This window comes from Pygocentrus nattereri, chromosome 1, assembly GCF_015220715.1.
Source record: "Pygocentrus nattereri isolate fPygNat1 chromosome 1, fPygNat1.pri, whole genome shotgun sequence".
Classification (NCBI taxonomy): domain Eukaryota; kingdom Metazoa; phylum Chordata; class Actinopteri; order Characiformes; family Serrasalmidae; genus Pygocentrus; species Pygocentrus nattereri.
This window is the reverse complement of record NC_051211.1, coordinates 22,800,047-22,826,261: the sequence shown is the minus strand read 5'-3', so window position 1 is coordinate 22,826,261 and position 26,215 is coordinate 22,800,047. Positions and strand designations below refer to the sequence as shown.

At 37.0% G+C, this 26,215-nt stretch overlaps 1 protein-coding gene across 4 annotated transcripts; it reads right to left on the bottom strand.

Moving 5' to 3' along the window:
- Positions 1 to 841: 841 nt before the first annotated feature.
- On the bottom strand, positions 842 to 25,061 carry LOC108440894 (cytosolic phospholipase A2 gamma-like). Of its 4 annotated transcripts, none has more exons than XM_017720084.1 (17): positions 25,001 to 25,061; positions 24,444 to 24,548; positions 20,081 to 20,106; positions 19,876 to 19,987; positions 15,219 to 15,361; positions 14,054 to 14,255; positions 13,472 to 13,562; positions 13,218 to 13,358; positions 9,584 to 9,649; positions 8,825 to 8,914; positions 8,431 to 8,541; positions 8,127 to 8,279; positions 6,624 to 6,668; positions 5,901 to 5,969; positions 3,823 to 3,977; positions 2,961 to 3,129; positions 842 to 1,241 (listed from the first exon to the last, which is right to left on the bottom strand). In XM_017720084.1, the coding sequence occupies exons 3-17, from the start codon at positions 20,104 to 20,106 to the stop codon at positions 1,051 to 1,053; spliced, it is 1,764 nt and encodes a 587-aa protein (XP_017575573.1). In that variant the 5' UTR covers positions 24,444 to 24,548; positions 25,001 to 25,061; the 3' UTR covers positions 842 to 1,050. The 4 variants fall into 4 exon arrangements, with proteins under 4 accessions (XP_017575573.1, XP_017575575.1, XP_017575574.1 ...); XM_017720086.1 differs by having other exon boundaries at positions 19,876 to 19,984; XM_017720085.1 differs by lacking the exon at positions 24,444 to 24,548 and having other exon boundaries at positions 25,001 to 25,052.
- Positions 25,062 to 26,215: the final 1,154 nt, after the last annotated feature.

The following is a 26,215-nucleotide window of genomic DNA, read 5'->3' as shown; positions in this document are numbered from 1 at the left end:
TTCATTAATATTTAAACCATTGCTAAATGTTAGCATGAGACTTTGGTTAAAAGCTACTTAATGGTTTAATTGTAGGGCTTGTCTTAATAGATTTTTTTGTTAGTTATAAGGCATTAATGAAGACTTCATTAATTTAATTTAATTAATAAATAATTTAATAAATTCATTAACCTTGAAGACTTCAATAAATTGTTCATTAGTGCTTAGTTATTACTATCCCAGTTGTTGAGTCACATTAATAAACACATTAGAAAAAGTACTAAAAATAAATTCCTAAAATAAAATGCTGGTCAGTTTTTAGGTCTTTAATCCTTGAAATGTTTAATGAAGACAGTCTTGTTCTCATAGTAGATGCTCGCACATTTACATCAATGGTGGGATGAACTACCTGCAAATCCTTTGACTAAATTTTAGGGTTCTTGGGGTCTTCCTTTAGCATCTTCTGCTCTTGGTTTAACCTTGCTGGGATAGCCTTGCCTGGACATGTTGGCAGTGGTTTTAAGTCTTTTTTGTAGAAGATTCATCATCATTTATCCTTATATTTAGGCAAGTGTTCTTTATTTAGCTGAAATTAAGTAACATTAACATTGCCTATCAATTCTGATGTTCATGGTGTTATAATTAACTAATGCATCATATATATATATATATATATATATATATATATATATATATATATATTTTAACTAAAAGACTAATGTATTATTGTTTTCTTGATCACTCATACTAAGCTACAAATTATAAAAACACGAGAACTCATTTCTGTCTAGTAATAATTTTAACCTTTTAATGAGAAACACTGTGAAACACTGCAAATGAAAACAAGATACAGTCCATCAAAAACAAAACAAACAAACCAAAAAATTACATTTCTATATTCTATGATTATTTTTAATTGGTTCCCATTTATAAAATTCATAATGTCCACCCATAAAATACCATAAAATGGGATTAAGTCATAAAATGTCCACCCACATAACCCCGATATTGTTTACATTTTCAAAACAACTGATGTTCAGCACATTTTCTTGAAGCACTCATGATGCTGTCTTATTTATATACATCAGGCTTTTCCATGTTTAGAAGTTTTCTTTCTTCAATGATGTTTTTAACTTCCTTGAGCAGTTTCATCTTGTTGTTTTTGATGTTTAGTCCCACTTTCTCCAGAAGATCTGAGATCATTTCATGACTGTAGCTCATCTGAAAAGTCTGATATCGCTGCCTCCACTTCTCAACTTCTCCTGAGGAAACAGACATTTATTATTTAGAGCACTGCTTTATTTCTGTTACATCTTCACTTACCCGGGTTCAACACCTGGGGGGTATATATATATATATATATATCTGGGGAGAATGCAGATACATAAAGGGAGAACACAAATACAGAGTGAATGTACTTGCAATCTTTACACATGTTCATTCATCTTAAATATTTGCATGCGCTCAGCCTTTGTTTGCCATGGTCTTGTTGTGATTTGACTCAGCAGGCCAAGAGGGTTGGTGGAATAACCTCAAGAAGTTGGTTCTTCCATATAAAAGCATGAACACTCAAAGATCCATTTGCATAATGAAAGGTTTCTAGATGGTGAATGTGTTGTATATGATTCTTTTTCAAAAAGGTTCTATATAGAACCAAATACAAGCAAGGAACCCTTTAATCATGGAAACGGTTCTTTGAGTGATCACAGTTCTATATAGAACAATAGTTTTTACTAAAGAATCCTTGAAGAACCATCTTTTTAAAGAGTGTGGGTGAACAAAGTACTTGTCAAGTTCAAATTTGTCACGATTGGCTCCTCCCACTCCTCCATGTGCTTTTCTGTTTACCTTTTCCACCTGTCTTGTGAACCCTCGTTAGCCCTCTTGTATTTAAGCCCTGTGTTTTCCTTAGTCTAGTGCTGGTCTTTGTTTGAATGTGTTTGATGTATTATATTGTATTCTTGTGGTGTTTGGTTCTTGTTTGAGGTTCTGTGTTCATTTTGTCATGTCTGTCCTTCCTGCTCTCCGTATTGGCTGTTTGAACCTGGACCGTTTTAACTATGACCCTGGATTTGCCCAAAATAAAACTCGTTCATCTCAGCGTATGTGTCCATCTCATCACTCCCCACAATATTTCATGCTTTATATGTCAACATTAAAGCAAAAAAACAATAAGAAGAGGAATATCCTAAATATTCAGTGTAGAGATTCAGTGGGATTTTTTCTTTACATTATTTCACTAAAATTATATGAACTGCTTACGTTTTTAAATTATTACTGTACATATTTTTGCAAAATACACCAAAAAAGAAATAGAAATTTTAAAGCATAAGTCAATGATCAGTATTATGGGAAAGAAGTGTTAAAAACTACCCCAAGACAGATTAGTGCTTCTTCCTTTTTGCTGTTACTGACGATAACAAAACTTTACAGCAATATATGTTGTCTTTAGAGTTTTAAATTGTATTGATGATTACAAAATAACAGATATCTGACAGCGTTTTTGGAACTCAGCTATGTACTTTCTTTGACAACCATCCTGTGCATAATTTGCATAATTTCAAGAAATCGAGGGACATACAAACTTTGCATACTTTGCAGTCCTGGTGAAATTCAGGTGACAGAAAGCCTATTGATTTACACAATTTTCAACCAATGTAATCAGTTCCCAGTGAATGTTGACACCCTTTTTGAATGTGATTTTTTTCAGCCATTCTAATGACCTTCTGCCCAATGTGTGTTAAAATACTAAAACTTCTTATTGAATTTCCATCAATCTTGAAACTGACTTTAGCGCGACAACGGAAGTCACAAATTACGCCACACCCTCTAGTGTGCTGAAAAACATCCTCCACAGTAGGTCTGGTTATAACACCCCCTTCAAATGTTTACCTATCCCTGTAGCACCCTGTGAAAAATTCTGGCACTGCCCCATAATTTACATACAGTTTAGCACCTTCTTTTCAATATGTTAGAGTTACCCTTGCAGTTCACATCGTTGAAAAGAGGGATGTGAATCACAGTTGGAGCTTTGGTGTCATCTTTAAACACATAGAAGTCCTTTGGTTTTGCCTTTTCTCCAGGGGGTACATCGACTTTAGGGAAAGGAATCTGTAGGTCTTTACACATTGCAGCAGCTTTATACACCGTCTGCAAAAAGAGAGACAATTATCGATTTAGCTCCTATAAATACACTGTATTTGTGTGTGTGTGTGTGTGTGTGTGTGTGTGTTAGGCTGTGTATTATTGTGTAATACAAAGATATAAAAACTTAAGTTGTTGATTTTGCTAGACATCCCAGGTAAGAATGCGGCAACACAACTGATGGACCTGTTTATTAAGGAATGTTTCTATGTGCTGTGCAGTGAATGGTATGTTTAACTCTTCTGTGGACAGCTTGTCCACTGCCACTGCAGTGATACACTGATAGTGACAAAGTGCACTGATTAGCAATTTAAAAGATTATTGCCAAATTACTGTTTGTTTATTTTTTTTACTTTTGCTTTGAGTTTAAAATGATAAAATCCTTAGTCTCGACTGCTTCATTAAGTATTCATGCCTTAAAAATGCGATTATCTAGTCATGTGACAGGATGTACCATTTTGGGAAAACAGTTTAATCGGTTTAGAACATTTACCTTTAACAAAGGTTCTTTAAACGTCAATACATCTCATAAACAAATTGGCTCTATAAGGAATCATTCATTGAAAGGTTCTTTATGGAACCAAATATGGTTATTCTCTGGCGTCTTTCCAAAGAACCCTTTTAGTCTCCTGATTGGTGAATTCATAATTCATTTGCCACATCAGTATATAAATATACATATATGCATGTGTGTAGTACCTCAAAAGGATCTCCTACACCGAAGTCAAGGGAAACGATGAGGTCAATGTCTCGTTCTTTTCTCAGCACTGAGAAATAGGGTAAGTTGAGTAACAGTCCAGCATCTATGTAGCCTCTTGTCTTTGCTTTAAGGACACTGGGGTTGACGCCTTCCACTGATGACATAGTCAAACAACACTTTATGAAGATGCTAAAGCTCTCCCATGCAGTCATTTAATTATTCTGTAATTATTGTGTTTTTCAACTTTACTTTCCTTGACCTCTTCTCTATCTGGAATGAATGGCTTCTAGGAGATTTTTAGACACAATTTCAGATACTACAGACTGATTAACCTCAACAGTGCATCAAAATGAAGAATTTTGAGCTATTATGGGAATAAAATCCAGTGCAGGGGGATGTTGAATTATATTATGAATCATGTTCTGCTTAATGTGATTTACCTGTGCTTGAAAAAGCCAAGAAAAAGACAACAAACATCAATTGAGGGCACCAAGCTGGGTTCTTTAGAATTGAACAGATGGCTAATTGTAGAAAATAAATATAAAAATGATATAAATATAAACAAATGTAAAAATATTACTTAAAACTCTATTGTATAATTCAGAATCTACAAGTGTAGAAGTTTGATGATCACACTTCTACAGAGAAATCAGAGAATTTTAGAACTCTGCAAATTCTTAATTCTTCAATCTTTAATTCTCTCTTAAAGAATGCATTACATTGGCTGTGTTTACATGCAAAGATTTTTGCCAATCCAGTTGAATACAATCGGATTACAGACTCAGACTGAGGTGTTTATGCTCACTCTATACAACAGTCTGATGAAAATCTTCGTTTACATGCCCACTACAAGTAATCCGTTGTAAATGAAGTGCATGTGTGGAGTACCACTAAACGCTGTTAAAGCGAACATCATGTGAGGTCCAGTCATCGCAAGATGAGTTTCTAGTTGGCGCGATTGTGTTTTAATTGCTTTATCCTGAGGTCAGACGCAGAGAAACGCCCTTCACCTGTACTTATAAAGGAAGTGGCGAGAGGAAGACGTCGTGTTCTGAGACACAGCAGCTGGACGTCCGTCCCACCGCTGTCTTTTAAAGCTCAGAGTATAAACCTCGTCTCCTCTGCAGACCCGTTTCTGCTCCGCCGCGCTGACCGGTATAAAGCTTTCGCTATGACACGACGCGCATGTGCAGAACATACTTACACGTTCCGATTGGGAATGTAATCGGATTCAGGTATTTACACAGATATTATTCTTCTATTTAATGGATTATTTAGAGGTTTACCCACCTCATTCAATCGGACAGAAACTGTATTCCGAATGGCCTCAATCAGACTAGACTATTCCGATTGAGGTGTTTACATGGACATATTCTATTCCGATTGAGCTATTAGTCTGATTATTAACGGATTATTAGGCTGCATGTAAACGTGGCTATTGTTAATTTGGTTACACCTAATGTTTTTGCCAATGCATTTTTTGTGTTTGGTTTTTTTCAGCCTCATGATGGCTTGCTTTTTGGACTTCACACTGAGAGGAAATGCAAAAGTCATCTTGGAAATCTGTAGTATAAACCTTTTATCCGCTGATTTGTAATTGAAGTAATGAGAGAATAACACACATCTGGCTATAGAACAGCAGGACCACCAAATGTATGATTACTTTTGAGCCCCTACAGTTTGGGGCTGTCTATGAAAATGGTTATTCCTACACTCTTCAACCAATTTGGGTGTAAATACCCTCAAATCACTCTGCAAATGGAGCTCATATTCCTTGTTTAGTTTTATATCCAGTGCTGGAGTACACAGCTAAATTTGTCTATTTCCAAATATTTATGGACCCAACAATAAAAATGTATGATTCAACTAAACCAGCAATATATATATATATATATATGTATTTTCTACATTTTCCACAAATAAACAATAGCTGTTATATATTAAGGTCTTTGCTGATGAAATTTATTTTAGGCTGCAACATTGGTTTAAAAAAGTAAAAGCTTCTGAATACTCACCAGAGTGAATACCAATGTAATGAATACTCAAGTTTTTCGTTTATTAAGCAAAGCTTTCCTACCTGTCATGCCGTGGAGATAATTGTACGATGTTCCCCAGATCCATTTGGTAAACATGTCAATCAATGTGTCTAACAAAATAAAATCAAACAAAAATAAAGCAAAGTAAGGTTGATCTCTATCCCAGAACTTGCTACAATTTCTGCCTTAATTCTAGACAACAGTAACTTATAAGTCAAAGCTTCAAAAACTCACATTTAGTATGGACTCACTTTTCCTTTTTTAAAAGAAATCAGTTTAATCTGTTTGGGGTTTTCTCAGATGTGTATCTTTTCATTTGAACGTATATTTTTCATTGTATGAAAGTATATAAAAATATATAGTACTATAGTAACAGAAAAAACATTGCATTCTCATCCTGAAACTGATGAAATACCAAGCCAGAAGTATGTCAAGAATGCACGTTTTCAGTCCGTTTCAGTTTTGGAGTGTATAAGGAGAAACTTGAAACACACTCCTTCAAGAATAACTTTTCACTGGTAGGAGAAATGTTCACTTGATCATGGGAACTGATACTGAAGCAGTAATATTTCACATTGCTGACACCGCATGGTCTGGTAGATATTACTGGTAACTGTAAATTAGCTAACCCACATGTGTGCAGATATGTGACAGGATTTCTCCTATTTAAGGAGGCTGGGTATGTCTGCTCACCACACTGGAGAGCAAGACTAGCTTTTCTTTCATAGCTGTATCATGTATCAAAGGTTCAAAGGAGCACTTACTGGAGCTCTCTCTCAAAGATGTCTCTGGTTTTCCACCAAAAGCATCTGGTAAAACAACACAAGCAACATGAGAGAAAAAATAAGAACAAATCAGGTTGTTCTTTCAATTTTCAGGACATTCTAGCCAAATTATGGAAGTAACATGTGTAATGGCCTACTAGGACTGGATAACAGGTCAGGAATAATTTTATATATGTCATGTATTTATTAAATTATGTTTTGGGGGCATAATGGACTTGGACACAAAAATTAGCATAATGTCAATGACCCATAAATGAAAAATGACCAAAAAAAAAGATACAAGGTTTTGCAGTACCATACAGGTATGAGAAGTGATGCAGCAGTGTAGCTAGTCAGCTAATGTTTTATAAAGGTGGGAGGTTCTAACAGCACATCTGTTTTGTATCTTTTTAACAAGTGCACATGGTAGTTTAGCACTAGCATCTGTTTAGTATTACTGTTTTTCAGTTTTGTGATAATGTAGCTTTGATAGTCTTATTTTCTCTTTTTTTCTTTAAGTAGTGTTCTTATGTCTTTTATCTTTCTTTTGCATTTCTTATTTACCTTGTTGGGATCAAGGCCTGCTATCTGGGACCAGTGTAAAGCCTGTTAGTCTTTCAACAAAGCCTAGGAGTTCGTAAGACTAAAATTATAACATAACATTTTATCTCTTTTTAATGATGCAATTTGCAACCTCCCAAGCTGCTAGTGCTTAAACCCATTGCTATACAGAATTGAATGTTGTATATTGGGGTTAAAGCTTTCCTTTTTTTAATTTGACAGGATGCAAAGTGTAATAATTAATTGATCAAACTATGTTCAGTGATTACTATCAATTTCTAATGCATATGCCTTTAATGCTTAGGAAAATTTGAAAGTTGTATTAGCATTATAAGCATGCTTGTAATTCTGAAGAAAGAAAATATCCATTATTTAGTGATATTTCACTGGAAATCTTCCATTATCTGACATTCTTATAACTGAATAAACCTTGAGGGGAAGGCTTAATGATTGTTAGTGTTTAGTATTTTTATTAGTAAGTATATTTACGTTAAGTTAAGTATAAATAGGTTGCTCTCATCCTTCAGCTGAGAGTGGCTTAGTCGCATACTTTGATTCTTAATAGTGAAATAGTAGTAATAGGTGTGTTTATGGGCTGATCTCAGTGGAGGCGGGTCAACCCCTACAGCTTGTTCTCTCTGTTGTCTTTTAGCCAGTGCCCACACATGCATTGATCCCTTAAAATTCCAGGTTTATTACATACTAAGGCTGGTTATTCAGTAAATACATGGGCTATAATGCAAACTGGCCGAATTTATTAAAAGTCTATTAAAACTTCAGACCTACTGATGGGCCCTGACCATTTAAGGGGTTTAGCACACATATTGTCCACAGTCAGTCTGAGAATATCTGTCACACGAAGATCCAAGACTAGGTTGTAATTCCAGATACTTATTTGTGCACTACATTCAAAGATTTAAAGAAGGTACCTGTTCTACTTACTGGGTGAAAGCTTCTCTGACTTGTTTGGAGATAGCCTTCCTTCAAACAAATGAGAGAAAGAATTGCATACATGCAGGGTGTACGTCTTGAGCTCTGTCTCAGACATCGGCCCTTCCGACGATGTCTTTGGCTTTACAGGAGGACTTTTCTTTCCTATTTAATTAGAAGAGAGATTATTTAACCATGTACAACTAGAGATATAAAAACTAGCCAATCATTAAACACCAAAAAGTACTCTTTTAATGTCAGGACAGTTAAACTGTCACATATTCTTTTGATCATGTGATTTGTTGGTGAATACAACCTTTCAGTAGGTCATCCATGGTGTTGAGGTAAAATTTAGGATTCTCCTTTACCATGGTAGACACGTGTAGTCCCAAGAGAGTTAAGAGCACTTGGTGCTCTTGATGTACTTCTAGGCAAAAACAAAAACAAATGATGCAGCTGGTAGTTGGTGAGATATTAGGTACTTGTGGACACAATGAGCTACTTGAGTCACAAGGTTAATTCAGCATATGGATAGCTGTATTTAAAGAAAAAGAACTATAGGAGTACAACCTAAACTGGCATTCATAATAAATAAGTACACACATTTGGTCTAAGTGTTTGTACTAAGTTCCAAGTCTTTATCCAAATTGTTTTTAAGTCAGTGCACCCTCAAAGTAACATTGAAAATAGACATGAACATGAATCCTTACCTCCCTTAAGCTGTACAGGTGAAGAAGAAAAGGTGGCACCACCAGTTAAGTTTGTATTTGCTTTTTCTTTCTCAGGGTTGCTGAGGACCACTAGAAAAGACAATAGAAGTGAATATAGAGCATGAACTGTTAATCCAAATCTTAAGTAACTTTGTTTACATTTACATCAATGTCAGATTCATAAGTCACTTGGTTTACACTTAAGTCCTTTTACAGATACACAAACCTTTTGTTAAAGTTTGGAATCAATGTTCAAAAATTTGCCATCAATGTTTTTTCATAATGTAAAACTACTGTCTTTAAATAATTAATAATCAAAATATTCCAGTACCAGTCCTTTGCAAGTTTAAAATTAATATCCATAATACCTTTATATCCATAAAATTTAAAGGTGACACTCACATCTCAAGGTAGCTAGCAAAACAAATGTAAATGGAGAATTGCAGTATATCATTCATATTTGCATGTAAAATAACTGATATACTAAGTATTACATAAACACTTATTGTTATGTAGGGGCAACAGTTCAACTGCTTGCTTTCTCTTGTTATCTTCTTTTAATAAAGTCAATGCACTCAATTCATTTAATTCAACAATCAATTTACTCATGTAATCTTCACGTTATCTCAGTTTGGCATTTATTGTTATATACTGGCTTCTAGATTACAAAACTGCACTGATTTAATTACAGAACATTTTATAAATTGCTAAATTGTACAGTAAGTGAATGGTTGATGGAGAATTTGACTGGGTTCATACTTGGTATCATATGGTGTAGCGCCTTAAGCAGCTCCTCCTTATGCGCCATCACACTGCCACACAGACCTGTCCAAATTCCAAGGAAATGAAAAACGATGAATAAGTTCCAGGTAAAACCAGCTAAGTGTGAGGTACAACACCAAAATAATATATACACTGTAAAAAAGTGGGACTGGAGTTCATATTTCCTAAATAACTGTTCGGTTAGAAATCAAACAGAGCTGAATCCAATAAATTTGTTTTATTAATTGCATTTTAGTTTTGGTTGAATAAAATTAGCTGTGATCCATTGAGTAGAATTTACTTGTTTCATGAGGAACAACCATGCAGAAAATCAATAGATTTTACTCATTGGGAAGTCATTGGTTTTAATCACCTCACACTTCTGCCCAAGGCATTTTGTGCCTCATGGACACCCCTGACTACACGTTTCAGGGGTTGCAGTCCTCCAACCTCCCAAAGGGAAGACCTTTTTAATTATTGCTAGGAAACAAACAATTTCCAAGTTAGTCGCTGTAGCAGTTGCCCTTTCTTTTGTTTCTGCAGCTTAGCAAACATGTTGAATTTCCCATGCAGTAAGTCAAATTTAAGCTTGCTAGCGAAAGCCTTTTAGTTTTAGTTAGCATAAAAGCCTGGCCTGGACTTAAACTACAGATTTTGCTTTTGAAATACAGTCAGAGACGAGACTCTCTGATGTGTGGGCAAACGACATACGGAAAGATTCCACCCGTATTGAGGAGAGCAGATTACACCCGTGTTGAGCTCCGGGCCGTCACTGCAGAGGCGCTAACTGTGCACCTAGAGCCGCTTCTGGAAACTTCGAAAGGATTCAAAATGCGTTTGGTGAATAAATGATCAGATATTCATTCAAACCTAATTCTGTAATTTGTGAATGTTGAACTCTTCATATGGCAAAACGAAAATTAGCATCACATGCTAACAGTTAAGTTAACTAACTAGTTAAGTTAGCTAAATTAGCTAAATTACCATTTTAAAGTGAGACGGTGTCGAATTTATGATAAACTAGTGTGTACACTTGTTAGAGTTGCTAGCTAGGGAAATTACCTAAGCTATCTTAGCTAGCTATGTGAGGGGCTTAGGCTAAGTTAATATCTCTGCAGGACACCCGATTCACTCTGGCTAACCTGTGCTGACCATGATGGGCTCAAACCTAAACGGGGGGGCGTCGAGAGACTGACTGGTGTTTGAATGACAGAAATGACATTCAGATGACAGTGTGCTACTGTAAAAGACAGTACAGTGCTGTTCACAGTAATCTGCTTGTATTGCTTTGCATATACCTTTGTTTTTCTTGTTACTTTATAGATTTATTTTGATACTGTTTATTGTTTGTTCAGGATTCCTTATCCTTATGTTTTTTATGGTGAGTATTTATTACTAACTTTGCTCACTTATTTCTTCATTTTAACGGCAGTCATGAGGAATCCATCTTCACAAACTGCAAGTGACAAAGAAATTGACCAGAGACGTCCACATCTGACATCTGTCAAGAGCTGAGTATATTTAACAGGTAGGATTCAGACGTTCATTCTCTCTCGCAAACATACTCTACATATATGTTTACTGGCTATTTTTACAGTACTCCTGATTTACAGACTCAAGACCATCTGTCTCTTTTCACAGAGCAGGTATTATTCGTGGAACATTCTCAGCAATGCAGCGACACTTACATGGTGCTGGTGTGTTAGTGCGTGTTGTGCTGGTACGAGTGGATCAGACACAGCAGTGCTGGTGGAGTTTTTAAATACTGTGTGCACTTACTGTCCACTCTATTAGAGAGTCCTACTTTGTCAGTCCACCAGTTTGTGTTCCTCTAGTCCTTCATCAGTGGACTTTTCTTAGTCCAGTAGTGACCCTGGGGTGATTAAAGCATTGCTGTATCTGATACACTAGTACCACACTTACTATGATGTCAGCGTCTCTGCAGTGCTGAGAATTGACCAATAGTATCTCCTTTGTGGTGGTCTTGGCAAGTCCTGATCATTGATGAATGATGTGAAAGGGGGCTACCAAAGTATGCAGAGAAAACTATCAGCTACAATTTGCAGTTGCAAAACTACATATATATTAAATCGACCTGATTCAAGACCAGTAAATACAAGGCAGCATTACCTAATAAAGTGGCAAGTAAGCGTATACATATAATCAAGCACAGTGATGTAATTTGATTTGTATTTTTTGTTAACAGCGTTGTAACTGTTACCTGCTAGTCCACTCAGCATGTCTGAGTTGTGTGTAAGTTGTATATATTTTGCTTAGGCAGTTAATTCAGTTGTTTCTAAAGGATTTCTGGTGTAATCAGTTCATTTATACTTACCTGTGAACACATGTGGGCTTTAAGAATCGCAAACTTTTCAAGACATGATGCAGTATGCAGTGTCTTAATATATGATAATGCATATACTACTTTCTTAGAACATTGGCAGATTATTGATTGTTCACCTGTGTTGTACTTCTCCCCTTTGCTTGAGACTAGTTCCAAATGAGATACCTTACAGTTCTGTATTTGAATCTGGTAAATTAACTGGAATGCTATCTGGACTGGGTCTGGGGTAAGGGGACTTGGAATTAGAGTGTGATGGCTCTAAGTGATTAAAACTGACTTTTTTTTTTCTTTCACCATTGAATATCAACAAAAACTTCAAACAGAATAAAATACAGTATGGGTCTCAAAGTAGCAGCTACATAACAGAAAATAACTAATGTAGCACACTGTTGTCACACATCAGTCATGTTTTGGGGTGACTAAATTAATTTATAATATATTAGTTTAAGAGACCCTTATTAGTCCCACAAACGGGGAAATTTCACCTCCGCATTTAACCCATCCGTGAAGTGATACACCACATACACTCTAGAGAGCACACACACTAGGGGGCAGTGAACACACTTGCCCGGAGCGGTGGGCAGCCCAATCTGCAGCGCCCAGGGAGCAGTTGGGGGTTAGGTGTCTTGCTCATGGACACCTGAGTCATAGATATATATATGTCATTCTAATAAATAGCTATGAACTATGCAGTCATGCTTGCTATACGCATCCCCTGTCAATGAACTGAATAACTATACAGCTATGTGTGCAGTGTGTTTAACAAGTTAATTCATTCTTTTTATCCTCGCATTTTCATCTTAGTCCCTGCATTGTGTAATTAATACTGGATTCTTGAAAAGAGGTGGAAACAAGCTTACATTGTAGACTACTGATTCATTTTTCATAGTCAAAGAACTAAAAAAAAATGTTATGAAATGATTTCTAGCTAAAGAAATGAGATTACTTTGTAAACTCGATTAGAGAATGTTTCCAAAAGCCCCACCACCCAAGTTGTATTTACATTAAGTTGTAAATACAACTTGTACAGTTGTATTTACTTGTAAAGTACATTTAAGTTGTACATTAATAGTTTTAGTGATTTAGTGACTGACATGACTAGTGGTTGAGGGTTGCAGGGTCTCTTGCACTGTGTTTTGTTCCAACCTTTCATAACAAAATATTATTTATTATTATTATTTAACTCAGTGGTCTTTGGTAGAAAAATACATTATGAGAGGTTCTAAAATAAAGGGTCTATTTCTAAAATTCTTTAGTAATAAGGTTTTTTAACACAGTGTTTGTTACCTTGTAAGTACAGCATGTCCATCTCAGGCTGGTCTTTAATCTTTTTCCCTTTCTTAAACAGACTTCCCCAAGAGGAGGAATCAACGAAGACTCCAGAGAGAGAATAACCTGACTCATCTGGAGTGATCTCAAACCAAGGATCTACAAAGAGAATATATTGTAAGTTTTCCATTTTAACACACACACACACACACACACACACACACACACACAGACATATATATATATAAAAATGCACACTCATCATAAATTACCTGTACTCATTCTATTGTCAATCACAGTGTAAATGGGATACGGTTCATTGGTGTAGTTGCCCCTCTGCTCTGAGATTCTGTGTTCATCAATCTGTTAATTCAGAAAATTACATGTGAAAATAAAACCAATGCATTACTGAAATACCCCCATAATAATGGCAGCCAGCCCTAACCATCACCTGCATTAATCTATTTAAAAATGAAAAGTATTTTGAACAAAAAAGTTTTTTGCATTGGGTTTCATTGAGCATTTTTTAAATGAAGCTATTTTCCATGGCCATGTTAATTTTTAAATTATTTTATTTATTTATTTATTTGATGTCTGTTCTTTCCTTAAATATGATACATTTAACATAAACTGTAGTTGTAAATGTGTAGAGGATGTGTACTTATTTTCATCTAAGAAATCAACTAGAGGCACCTAAACTTTTGCATATGTCTGTGTATTATAGTTTCATCCTCTTTCCTTTGTTTTTGGATACTTTAAATTTTGGTATAGATTTTCCTTTTTGGTTTTAAGCACAGTTTCGCAGACAATTTTTGCTGGATCTGGCAACCCTGACAATAGTGAACTAGTTGTACCTCTTTGACCATGTTAGACACAATCAGTGCTGCCCACACATCGGTCAGGCTGAAGTTGTCTTTTTCTGAGTAGTATTGCATCAGCTTTTGACCCATCTTCCACCAGCTGACACTGCCGTCAGCAAGCCTTCGGACGATGGTATCTTTCACAGTCTCCAGTTTGGTGGACCAGTCTGGTTCTTTATATAGCGATGCCATGCACCTTCAGAGAACAGATGGGTGAGTGTTTCTTTATAGTTTTTGCTAGCAAACATTTTCAGTAGTTAGTTTACCTTTTTAGAACTGTTCACACGGTTAGTACAACAACACAATCAGATCAGGAACAGCTATGTCCCTCCACGTAAGCAGAACACGTTCAGTGATTTCCCTCTCAGTCCCGACTTTTTAACAAACCTGTGTATTCCTGTACGTCAAACTGCAAATGCTTCGACTTACCACGAAAAATAAATCAATTTGCTAAATCACAAATATTGCATTGTACATCAATCAAAGCATAAATAATGATACTAGTTATTGAGATAAACTGTTGATTGAATGTATGTAAATAAGCCAATCATCTACTCCTGAACTACTAAGTCCTACTATTTAAGACCATCTATTTAAGTTAAGTGAGACTTTTGTAATCCCACAAACGGGGAAATTCCACCTCCACATTTAACCCATCCATGAAGTGAAACACATACACACTAGTGAATATACACACACTAGGGGGCACACTTGCCCGGAGTGGTGGGCAGCCCTATCCACAGCGCCTGGGGAGCAATTGGGGGTTAGGTGTCTTGCTCAAGGACACCTCAGTTGGCCCTGGGGATCGAACCGGCAACCTTCCGGTCACACGGCCAGTTCCCTAACCTCCACCCCACGACTGCCCCCCAAGACATTTAAGACATTTTGTAGTAAAAGCAAATGAGGTGAGATGCCCTTTTTTGGGCAGTAACAGTATGTTCAGGATTAGCACGCAATATGCTGTTTGTAATATACTTATTTTTATATGGCCATATTTTTAACACTGGGCCACTTTCTAGCTTTTTATTTGTTTCATAAGCCACAACAGAAAACCTGTCTCTGTCTCTTTCATTGTGGATTTGTCCAAAATGAAATATATTTAGTCATTCATTCATAATACATGATTAATGCAGACATCGGGTGTGTTCTGTATCAGTACCAAACAGATCCTGAAACTCCACTCAGGTACATGATGCAGTCCAGCAGTCCATCTTCTTTCAGCTGACACAGTGACCCCAGCAGTCCAACCATCGCTCGCAAACCACCACCAGAGCCCAGCACTGCGATGTTAGGCACCTCATCCTGCCATCATTTGAACACAAATCTTAAATAATCAAACATCTGTGTCTCTGCTATATCTAGGACGTTGTGTGAAATGTGTTGCTGTAAACATTCAGTTTTGTCTTGTGTTGCTACCAAAGAGCAGTTGTGTTGTTCCAAGGATGTCAGCTTGTTCATGGATGCAGATATTTATGATGAAATACCATTTAAGTAATGATAGAAATAAATGATAGAAATAAAAGTAAAGATGAAAATAAATATATATCTATAATTTATTCATGGCTCAGGATTAGAACAACATCTAATGTAACCAAATATATTTTACCATCAAAAGTAACAACCATGTTCAAGAAAATCCATGATGTGTCTAAAGTATATGTGCAATTGTGTCACAAGAGGACATGTACATATGTACCCACATAATTAGAGACAAGTTCAGTTAAAGAATCAATTGTTGCAACAATAGGTGTACCAGTTACATGTGCAGGAGAACTGTATGTCATATGTAAAGCACTGGTTTGAAAAGCACTCAATAATTGCCTATTCATGTCTTCAATATGATCAGTTGTATTCCTGAGTGTAAAGGTTCAGCCTGTGCTGCCGGCTGCCAGCAGAGGGCATCGGTGGTGAGGTACTGTTACTCCAGGAGACTGAAAATACCAGAATACCAAGGGGTAATCACTGCCAACCAGGCACACCTGTTACCAGCATTTATGACTTTTAAGAGGGCAGGAGAGAAAAAAGAGTTGATGGAGAAAAATGGGTAAAAAGAGAAAACAGAAAACAGCACAGCTCTAAGCTGAGAGAGAGAGAGAGAGAGAGAGAGAGAGAGGAAAGGGGTAAAAAGAGAAAAACAAAAAAGAGAAAACAGCACAGTTCTAAGCTGAGAGAGAGAGAGAGAAAGGAAAGGGGTAAAAACAGAAAAACAAAAAGAAAAAAGTACAGCTCTAAGCTGAGAGAGAGAGAGAGAGAGAGAGAGAGAGAGAGAGAGAGAGAGAGAGAGGAAAGGGGTAAAAAGAGAAAAACAAAAAAAGAGAAAACAGCACAGTTCTAAGCTGAGAGAGAGAGAGAGAGAGAGAGAGAGAGAGAGAGAAAGGAAAGGGGTAAAAACAGAAAAACAAAAAGAAAAAAGTACAGCTCTAAGCTGAGAGAGAGAGAGAGAGCGCGAGCGAGAGAGGAAAAGGGTAAAAAGAAAAACAAGGAAAAAACTGCACAGCTCTAAGCTGAAAAAAACAGAGAGAGAAGAAAAGGGTAAAGAGAAAATAGCATGCTCTAAGCTCAGAAAAAGAGAGAAGGGTAAAAAGAAAAACAGAAAATTGAGCACAGCTCTAAGTTAGTAGACAGACGTAAAGAGAAAAGAAGAAAAGGGAAAGAAAAAGGTGAAATATAGTGAAATACAATCAGCTCCTCCTGTTGTGCTTTTGTTCTTTTAGTCCGTTTCTTGAATTTGTCCTACTGTTTTGGGCTTTCAAGGCCAGAGTCACTGGTTCAAAGCTAGCTGGGAGTTACTTCCCTCCAACTGTGCACAACACACTCATTGCCTCCACATTATTTATTATACCACGTTATATTAGAAATACCAATATGGTAAAAAATAAGCCCATGTTTTATATCGAAATATTATTCTCACTTGCTCTTAAGTCCTTGACACACTAGATTGATTGAGTTCTGTAATGTTTTAGTTGTTTGCTCTCATACATTAGACTTTTTACCTGTTTATTGTTTGTGACATTGAATATCTGCTTTTTTCTGATTGTGTAATGGTGGGGAGTGATAAGGAGGCGCACGCATATGTGGAGATAAGCGAGATTTATTGAGGGCAAATCCGGAATCAAGGTTAAAACGGTCCAGGGTCAGTGAGCCAACACGGAGAGCAGGAGGGACAGACATAACAAAATAGAAACACAGAACACAAATCCAAACACTACATACACATCAAACACTAGACTAGGGAAAGCACAGTGCTTAAATACAAGAGGGCTAACAAGGGATAACAGGACACAGGTGGAAAACAGGTGGGAACAATCAAGGGTGGAGACAAGAAACAAAGGGGCAGAACCGGGAGGAAACCAAACAAAGACGCACATGGACATGTAAACAGACGCACATGGAAGACTGGGAGGGGCCAATCGTGACGGATTGCTGTTGTTTGACCTGCAGCCTCATTAATGAAATAATTGTGATCTTAAAATGTGCATTTTAAGTGTTTAGTGTGTAGTGCAGTGTGTTGCATTCAAAGCCTACTATGCTAAGCGATGTAGCCTGTTCTATATTATTTATACACGCTCCTATAGCGGAAGGTGGCAAAACCAGTCAGAAGTCGTGGGCTGGAGGTTAGGGAACTGGCCCTGTGACCGGTTCCATCCCTAGATGGAACAGACACTCTGTGATGTAAGCAGGGTTTAGGTCAGTTAGAGCCTTAAAAATGCAGCAGAACTTTAAAACCTGGCCTGAATGATACAGCCAGAGCAGTTCTTTTAAAACAGAGTGATATGATCTCTCTTTTTATGTTTGTTAGGATCTGTGCTGTTCTGTTTTGTACCAAGAATGCCAAGAATGTATTGTTTTCTTAAGAAGAGCATTACAGTAATCAAGTCTGCTTGTAACAAATATATGAACAAGTTTCTCTCCGTCGCTCTGAGATAGAAAAGGCCGAACTTTAGCCATGTTCCTCAGATGATAAAAAGCTATTTTAGTGACTACGTTTATAATAATATAGTATTTATTTTTTTGTGATTTAAATGTAGAAAACATCCCCCGAAAATTTCTGACACACAGCTGGTTAGTCTGTCTACAGAGTCTTGATCATCAGATAAAATAGGATGTCATCAGCAAAGCTATGAAAATGTTTCCTAAAGAGATCACCAAGAAGTAGCAAGTACATGACCCCCCCTGACCCCAGGCCTGACTTACTTTACTACATTTACCTCATGGGAAATACAGCCTATGCGTGTAGTATGATGAATATTTGATGAGACAGCAAGATAAATGGTTACGTCACTAATGTTAACACATCTTGCCATGAGATACTTGCTCTGCTGAAGGGAGACGGCACACAGTGGTGAGCAATGAACTCTCAGAAAAGACAAAAAAGTCTCACAATAAACCTTTGCTGTAAGAATGGAGTAGGAGTAAGTTATTACAGATGGGGCTAAATGATTTTTTTTCCTCATGCAGGAAGCCGCCTTTTTCTTTCACTGATGTAGGTCTATTGGACTGTTGTAAGCTAGACCTTTATAAATAAAGTCGATACATTACTCACAGTAAATGAACGAGACGGCATCAGGCAGCTGACTGCCCTCATGTGCTACACTCTGTTCTCTCCCTCTGAGTGTTTATTGCTGGGAACATTCCTGTGCAAGTTAGTTCATGAATAGGCGGAGCTGGAAAGCTTAATGCTGAAGAACTTAAAGTCCTTTGGCCAGGAAGAAACTATGATGGGTGTGGGAATAAATGAAAGTCCTTTATTCAAAGCCGATTCAGCAGGTGGTTTGTCAAGTGAAAGATTAATCCAAGCCCAAATAAGCAAACAGGAGCTTTGCTTATCTTACTTTGACCACATTCTGGGAAAAATTAACTGGAAAAGACTTATGCTTTTAATAGTGGAAGGTAAACGAGGAGGAGGACGGCCAGATACAAGATAGAGGAATCATGAAGCAACTACTAAGCAACCTGAAAACTCAAACAGAAGACAGGATTATCTGGAAAAATACTATCCATGTACGCCAGGAGTCAGAAACGACTTGACAGCATTTAATTATGTTTCTGGTGAAAACCTGTTTTAACTGTCACTGCCTGACATGCTGACATGCCAACTGTCACATTTAGTAGCCAAGACTGGGTCATTTTCCTAAGTTGTCATGATTCAACAGTTCCTGTCATTTATGACCAAAACCGCAAAAGAGCCAAATAAGCATGTGTCTAACCAAATTAGCAATATACCAGCAATGAGTGTGTTTATATGCCCTCTATAATGCAACCACAGTCAGATTTCTGCAGTTATTTGATTATTCAAATGGTCATGTAAACAGCATAATCTGATTTCTTAGATTGGAGTAAGGCTTAGAAATGCGATTAAGAAAGGATTTTAGCTCCGTAATCAGATTTCTCAGTACATGTGTTCTCTTACTCTGATCTGATTTCTTTCAGATTTCTCAGTCTGAACATGTGTGCAAAACAGACCGCAGTACCGGATATAAGTAAGCAGATGACCACAGGATGGCAGTAAAACATTTGAGCGATGCTGAAACACAGGCTGATGGTCGACCAACCCTCAGTGTTAAATATACTAACCAAACCCAGAACCCTGACACAAAATAACACTAACAATAATAACAAATATTTACACAAACAACATTTAAACACATTCAAATCCCTTTTTAGGAGGGCATGTGCTTATGAGCTTCTCAGAGTCAGCCCCAGCCAGTAGCAGGTCGCTACAACATCATACTATACAGAGCCTTATACCTTGTTTTCACTTGAGCTATGGTCATGAATGTAGAACCTTAAAGTAAATATCAAAGAATATGATTTACCTCTCTGCACAATATATTGTGCTGCTTCAGGCACTGTAGAGCAGATTTTCTCCTTCTGGCAACATGCAGCTTCTCAGCTTCATTCAGACAGTGACCAACTCTCACCTCACTGCTAGACACATTGCACAAATAGTTACCTTTGACTGATAAATGCTCATATACAGTGTTTTATATATGATAATAGTTTTATAATTAATATAAATACCTTTTTGTCTTTTTGCCCTTCTCCATCTATGGAAATAAAAAAAAAGAATGGCATAAAGAAAAGAACTGCCACTCATTTCAGAACTAGCTGTGACAAGCCCTTATCCCTAAAGATAATCCCCAATGCATGAAGTACAATGAAGTGGAGTTTATTACATGAGGGATCAAATGAACTCAACTGTCAACTTCAGCAGCAGAAGTCAACACTTGCCCATAAATCCTCGGAGTCTCCAAATAATGGCAGACAAAGCTGTTTAAGCCATCGGAATAACACTTTATAATGCTTAACCTTTCAAAACCATAACGTTCTGTTTTCTGAGCTTTAATTTTTAATTAAATTTTAATTTTAATTAGTGATGCAACTTTACTCTGCTAGCTTGTTAAATAGTGAGCCAAGGGCTACTATGTTAAGATCAGCATAAAAAGGCACGTCACCATGCTTCTAAACCAAAATGTATTGCTAGACAAAATAATTACTCCTGTCACGTTCAAACCTCTCAAATATTTTGGATTATAATGTTTACCTAGTTGGCTATTCCTCTCCTGCTGAGAGTGGCCACTTTTGTGACAGTGCTCTATATAATGTCCATAACACAAGCCATAAAGCTAAAAAAAAGGGAATTCTTTAGAATTGAGCATCTCCAGATGCTCTCTAGACGCTGCTGTCAGACATTTAGTGAATGAATATAATCCAGATTCTTTTATTTAAAATAACTTCAGAGCAATTTCAAATCTACTACTCTAAAAATGTAAAAAAAAAAAAAAAAAACGAGACAAAGTAATATTTACGTAAATACATTATTTAGATCTTAGTCAGATCATAGTAGAAATAGAAATAGCATAGCCAAAAATAATAACTGATTTGATAGTCAATGATGAATGAAATATGGTTTCTGCAGATTTAAGTGCTGTATTTGACAAGATATCATACTGTCCTTAAAACCACCTTAAAAACTGGGTTGGTCTAGCAGGGACTGTCCTCAGACAGTTTGATACATACAGTATCTTCAAGGCAGAAAATATATTGTTTGTTTGGATCAGAGGTAGAAAGTGATAAATTACGTTTACTCACAAAACAGTACATTTTCTCTGTGACAATATTTCTCATTAACTAATGAGAGGAAAGGCTGGTTAAGTTTAGATCACAGAACACAGTCACACAGTATGTTCTAGCTGCACAATAATTTCTGCCTCTATGGAATTTGCAGTGTTATGTTCAAGGCAAGCTGCGCACAGTGCATTATAATTTAAGAACTAGCTTAAACACAGATATTATAAGCTTTTAACAGAAATGCAGGTAATATTTTACTGATGTGTTTTATAACGAGTCCTTCAGAAACAACTTCAGCATTGAACCTCGTTTCTGAGGTGAGCTCATTTAGCTATCTACTAACCTGTTCAGCATAATGAGGGCACAACAAAGTCCAGTACGGAGAATGCGGAATACAGATCAGATAAAGAAAGCTTGTGAAAAGTGAACAGTATCTGGTGTGTAATGTTATGATTGTGCTATTAAATCTGCCACTTATTAAATTTGGCGCAGCAGCACCTCTTTCCTTCTCTTTGCACTCTGTCTCAGCTTTCAAAAAACAGTGTATTTTTTCAGTGGCTCAATTTTAAATTGTTTGTGTACACAGTTACAAAACTGTTACAGTGAACCAAACATGAAAATAAACTGCATATATTAGTGCACCAAGTCACAAATACTATATTGAACAACAATCACCCCCGACACACACACACACACACACACACACACACACACACACACACACACACATATATATATATAAATGGTAATGGTTATAGAAACAAACTGCTGACTGTGCGTTACTTGTAAGCAGGCCTGCGGGTGTGTTTTTAATTTAATGCAGTTCCACCTGAGGGCCCAAATACTGTTTTTTTTCATCATCTATGTGCCATAGATGATGAAAAGCAAAAGTTCTTTGCTATTTGATGTTGAGAAACATTATTCTTGAATGGTTGCACTATTAGATTTGCGGTCTTACACAGAGTGGTGCACCCCTCCTTAGGGGGAAAGACTCAGCCTCTCTGGGATGCTTTTTTATACCCATTCATGTTATTGACCTGTAGCCAGTAAACCATTTTTATTTTCTTAGCAGTACACAACTCTACCAGCCTTTTGTTGCCCCCGTCCTAACTTTTTTAGAACGTGCTTGTTGTATCAAATTCAAAATGGGCATAAATAATAAATTCAAAATATTACATTTCTCAGTTTCATTTGATATGTTGTCTTTGCACTATTTTCAATAATAAATATAGAGTTTAAATGATTTGCACATCACTGCACTGTTTTTTTTTTTTGTTTTACTTTTTGCACAGAGGCATAACTTTGTTGGAAATGGGGTTCTAAATAATAAATACTTATTAAATATTTTATTATAAAATGTATTGTAATTGCCCTTAGATGGAGTGGTGACCTGTCCAGGGTGTATCCTGCCTTCCAGTGACCACTGGGATAGGCTCCAGCACCCCCCGTGACCCAGAGGGAGAAGCGGCTGAGAATGTGTGTGTGTGTGTGTGTGTATGTGTGTGTGTGTGTGTGTTGTAATTATTAAATTATATATTGTCTGTAGTGTATATAGTATCTTGAGAAAAAAATCTTTTATTGCCATACTCTCCTTCTCCTGCCAGACCCTCCACTCTCACCAGTACTCCCACCATTTCTCCATTTCTGAATCAGTCTATCAAGTTAATCTGCTTACTACCCAATACTAATCAGGTGTGACGGTGACAGTTTACAAAAATGGCCAGTTGTGGAGTTATAAGGTTCATAATGTATGTTCAACCTTACTAACAAAGATCTTGTGGTAATAAGAGATTTAACTGGTTTTATTCAACTTAGTGAATACTTTCAATGAAACACTGCAAAGTAAAATTTTAGGTTAGATGAACAAAATCAGTACTAAGAAGCAGTGCTGACAGACATTTTCAGTCCATTCAGTGAACACAATTTCCAATATTCTTTAATTGCTTCTCAGTCAGTCTCAGCTTTTAACAGAACTGTGTTTTTCTGTAGCTCAAACTGCAAATGCTTGTAAACACTATTGCACAGCTGTTACACTGAGCCTCCAAAAAATAACATTTATAGAGACAAACTGCTGATTGAATGTATGTAAACAGCCCAATAACGACTAAGCTGAGCTGAAGTCCTATGAAGGTATTGACCATCTATAAAAGGAGGCCCTCCTGGAGTTATGAGCCTTTTGGAGCCCAGCGCATAATAACCAACATTAGGTGTGATGAAGTTGAGAACATGTGGTCAAACAATGTAAAGGAAGCCAGTGAAGAAAAGAAAAAAAAGGCATTAGTATGAGCGTTTTATGAGCGCCCCCTAAAGCATTTACCAAAAAACGTCTGCTTGGTACACCCTCTGTAATTTAATCTCCACACAACTTTATGTTAACTAGTAAGATAAAGCAGACAAGATATCTAATTAGCCAGTGTCACCACAACTGCTAGTTACAGCAATAAAGTTTAGAGGTTTGATGCATCTTCCCTTGTTTGCAAGGCTAGTAATTACAAAAATGGTTTGGCAACCTCAAAACATACTTTCTCTGTAACAAGCAGCTTGACTGGTTTAATTTAAACCAAAAAAATACTTTAACACTTACTTAAAGTAATATTTTCTGTCCTGTTCTGCTTTTTACAGCATTGACAAACTTATAGAAATTGCTACTGCTTGCATGGAATAAAGTTGAGCTGAAGTGCACACCTTTAGTTGTGGATGCTGAAGTCCATAAGCAAACGAACAAAAGAGTATGATATGAATTTATAGCAACTGTATTAGTGGGTGTGTGACATGGATAGCAAAATGAAAGAGGAGTGTGGATGCCTGGGTGGGGAAGGAGGGTGTTGATGGCAATTATAAGCGAGAAAATATACATCAAGAAATTGTTGGTTGCATTGGTTACATTTTTATGAAATTAAAGAGGGACTTTTATCTGAAAGAAAGAGTCTTGTTTGTTAGATTTGTTTATGTAACTTTGAGCATGCTGAGATGCCAGGTTTAACATGTAGGTGGAAATAAGATTTATGTAATATAATATAAAACTCATTATATCCACAGTATATATACTGTGCAAATAAATGGATATACAGAAATACATAATGAAACTCTTCACATATATAATCTCCTCTGAAAATACTGGAATGGCAAGGCCAATTCTTTTGTGTTTGTATAAGCGGGGCTTTTCCACCTCCGCCCTGTAGGGGTTAACTTTACAATTAATACAATTAAATAACTAATACAATTAATTAATTTACAATGCTTCACCTAGGAAGACCGAGCACGTGACAGGATCTGTGTCTCCACCCCCGATGCTTCGAGTCTTGGTACTCACCTTAACAAGTATGTTTGTACCTATCTTGCTGCCCTGGATAGTCAGAGTGAATGCTTGAGATGTGGTGAGGTGGGCTTCAGGACGTATATGTGTCACGGCAGCAACCTGAAGTATGCAATGAAAGCTGAGCATTTACTGGTGTGACAGATTTCGACCCTCCCTCCCCAGATCTAACAAGACAGGTGAGATGCCCCTACTCCTAGGCAAATAAGTAGTTGACATAGGTGGTAGTTTAAGTAGAAGAAAAATAAAACTGTTTATTCTTCTTTAGAATGGAGCTTGTCTTTTCTTGTTTTGTTTCAATTTCAGCTCAAAGGGTTTTCGTTAATAAATGAAATAAGACCACAACAGTGGTAGGTCATAACAGCCTGTACCCTTCTTCACAAAACTCAGACCACAATTTGACAACTTCAGTGTCAATAACTCCGATTCCTCTAAGTGCTTTCACTACCTTCCCATTACAATAAACCGTTTCGCCCTCTATCAAGTGTAGTATCAAGTATCAAGGAGGTATGAGAAGTCTCTGAAATCAAGTAATGAGAGAAACACCAGTTTACCCGTCTGTAGTGCTGGGACAGATACCAGAAGACGTCTGTATGGCAGGGTACCTCACTGTACTGCAGCTGAAAGGAGCAAGGCAGAAGAAAGCGGTCCGCTCTTACTGGTGAATTGGTGCATGGTGAAACTCCTCCCTCTGCCAGTCTTTCGCAGCCACTCACAGGTAGAGGTGGGCGATACCGGGAATTTTGGTATCAATCCGATACCAAGTAAACACATGGCCAGTATCACCGATACCAATACTTTTTGATATTTAAGCTTCATAGATCCAAAGGATCCAAAAGACCTAGGAAAGAATTTTGCAAAACATTGTATATGACAACAAAATACTTCATTATAACAATCAACATTTTTGTTGAGAAACAATGCAACAGTAACAAAAGAAAGTTTGCCTTAACATTCCCGCCAGGCTCCTGGTGATCTCCTCAGCTCTTGGGGAATCGGCTGAGGGAAATAATAATATAGTAAGTCTTTAACCTGTATGTAATCATGTGGGTTTTTTTTTTACCTCTGTTGTGTTTAAAGTCATTATAAATTTCATACTTGTATGACTGTGCAAATATTCCTTGGACATCAATTGTTCTGTTCATAATGTTTTTTCTAGTCACCTCTTATGTATCTTTCAATCCTTTTGTAATTTTGTTTCCACTGTGTGCACTTGCACTCGCTTTAATTCTATAAAATTCCCTGTTGTGGGATATTATAGCTTTATCTAATGTTATCTTAGATAACACTTTACAATGGAATACATGGACTAGGTTATTTCAATATCTAAATGAAATATATATAATATATATATTTAGTTGGCTCCAGTAACATATGACTTAAGTAACCTGCACTTTGAAAGTTGATCTGAACCGATGGTGAAGATGACCACTCTATATCTACCTGGATATTCTCTGCTGCTGGACTGAAAAGCCTCTGCCAGTGACTTCTGTCTCTGGGTCGAGGGTATCGGTCTGGGAGGGGAGGGGGAGTGCGCTGCTCCGTGCTGTGACAGCGCACTGAGCGCAGCACTGACAGGGAGTAGACTCTGATGATGCGGGAGAAAAAAAGCTTGAGTATCGATCTTTTTACACGAGTATTGATCAATATCAATACCAGCGTTGGTGTCGATATTTGGATCGATCCGCCCACCTCTGCTCGCGGGAGATTTCGAAGCCAACAGTTCACCAGCACTGCAACGCACAGCCCGCCTTCACTACAGCGAACGG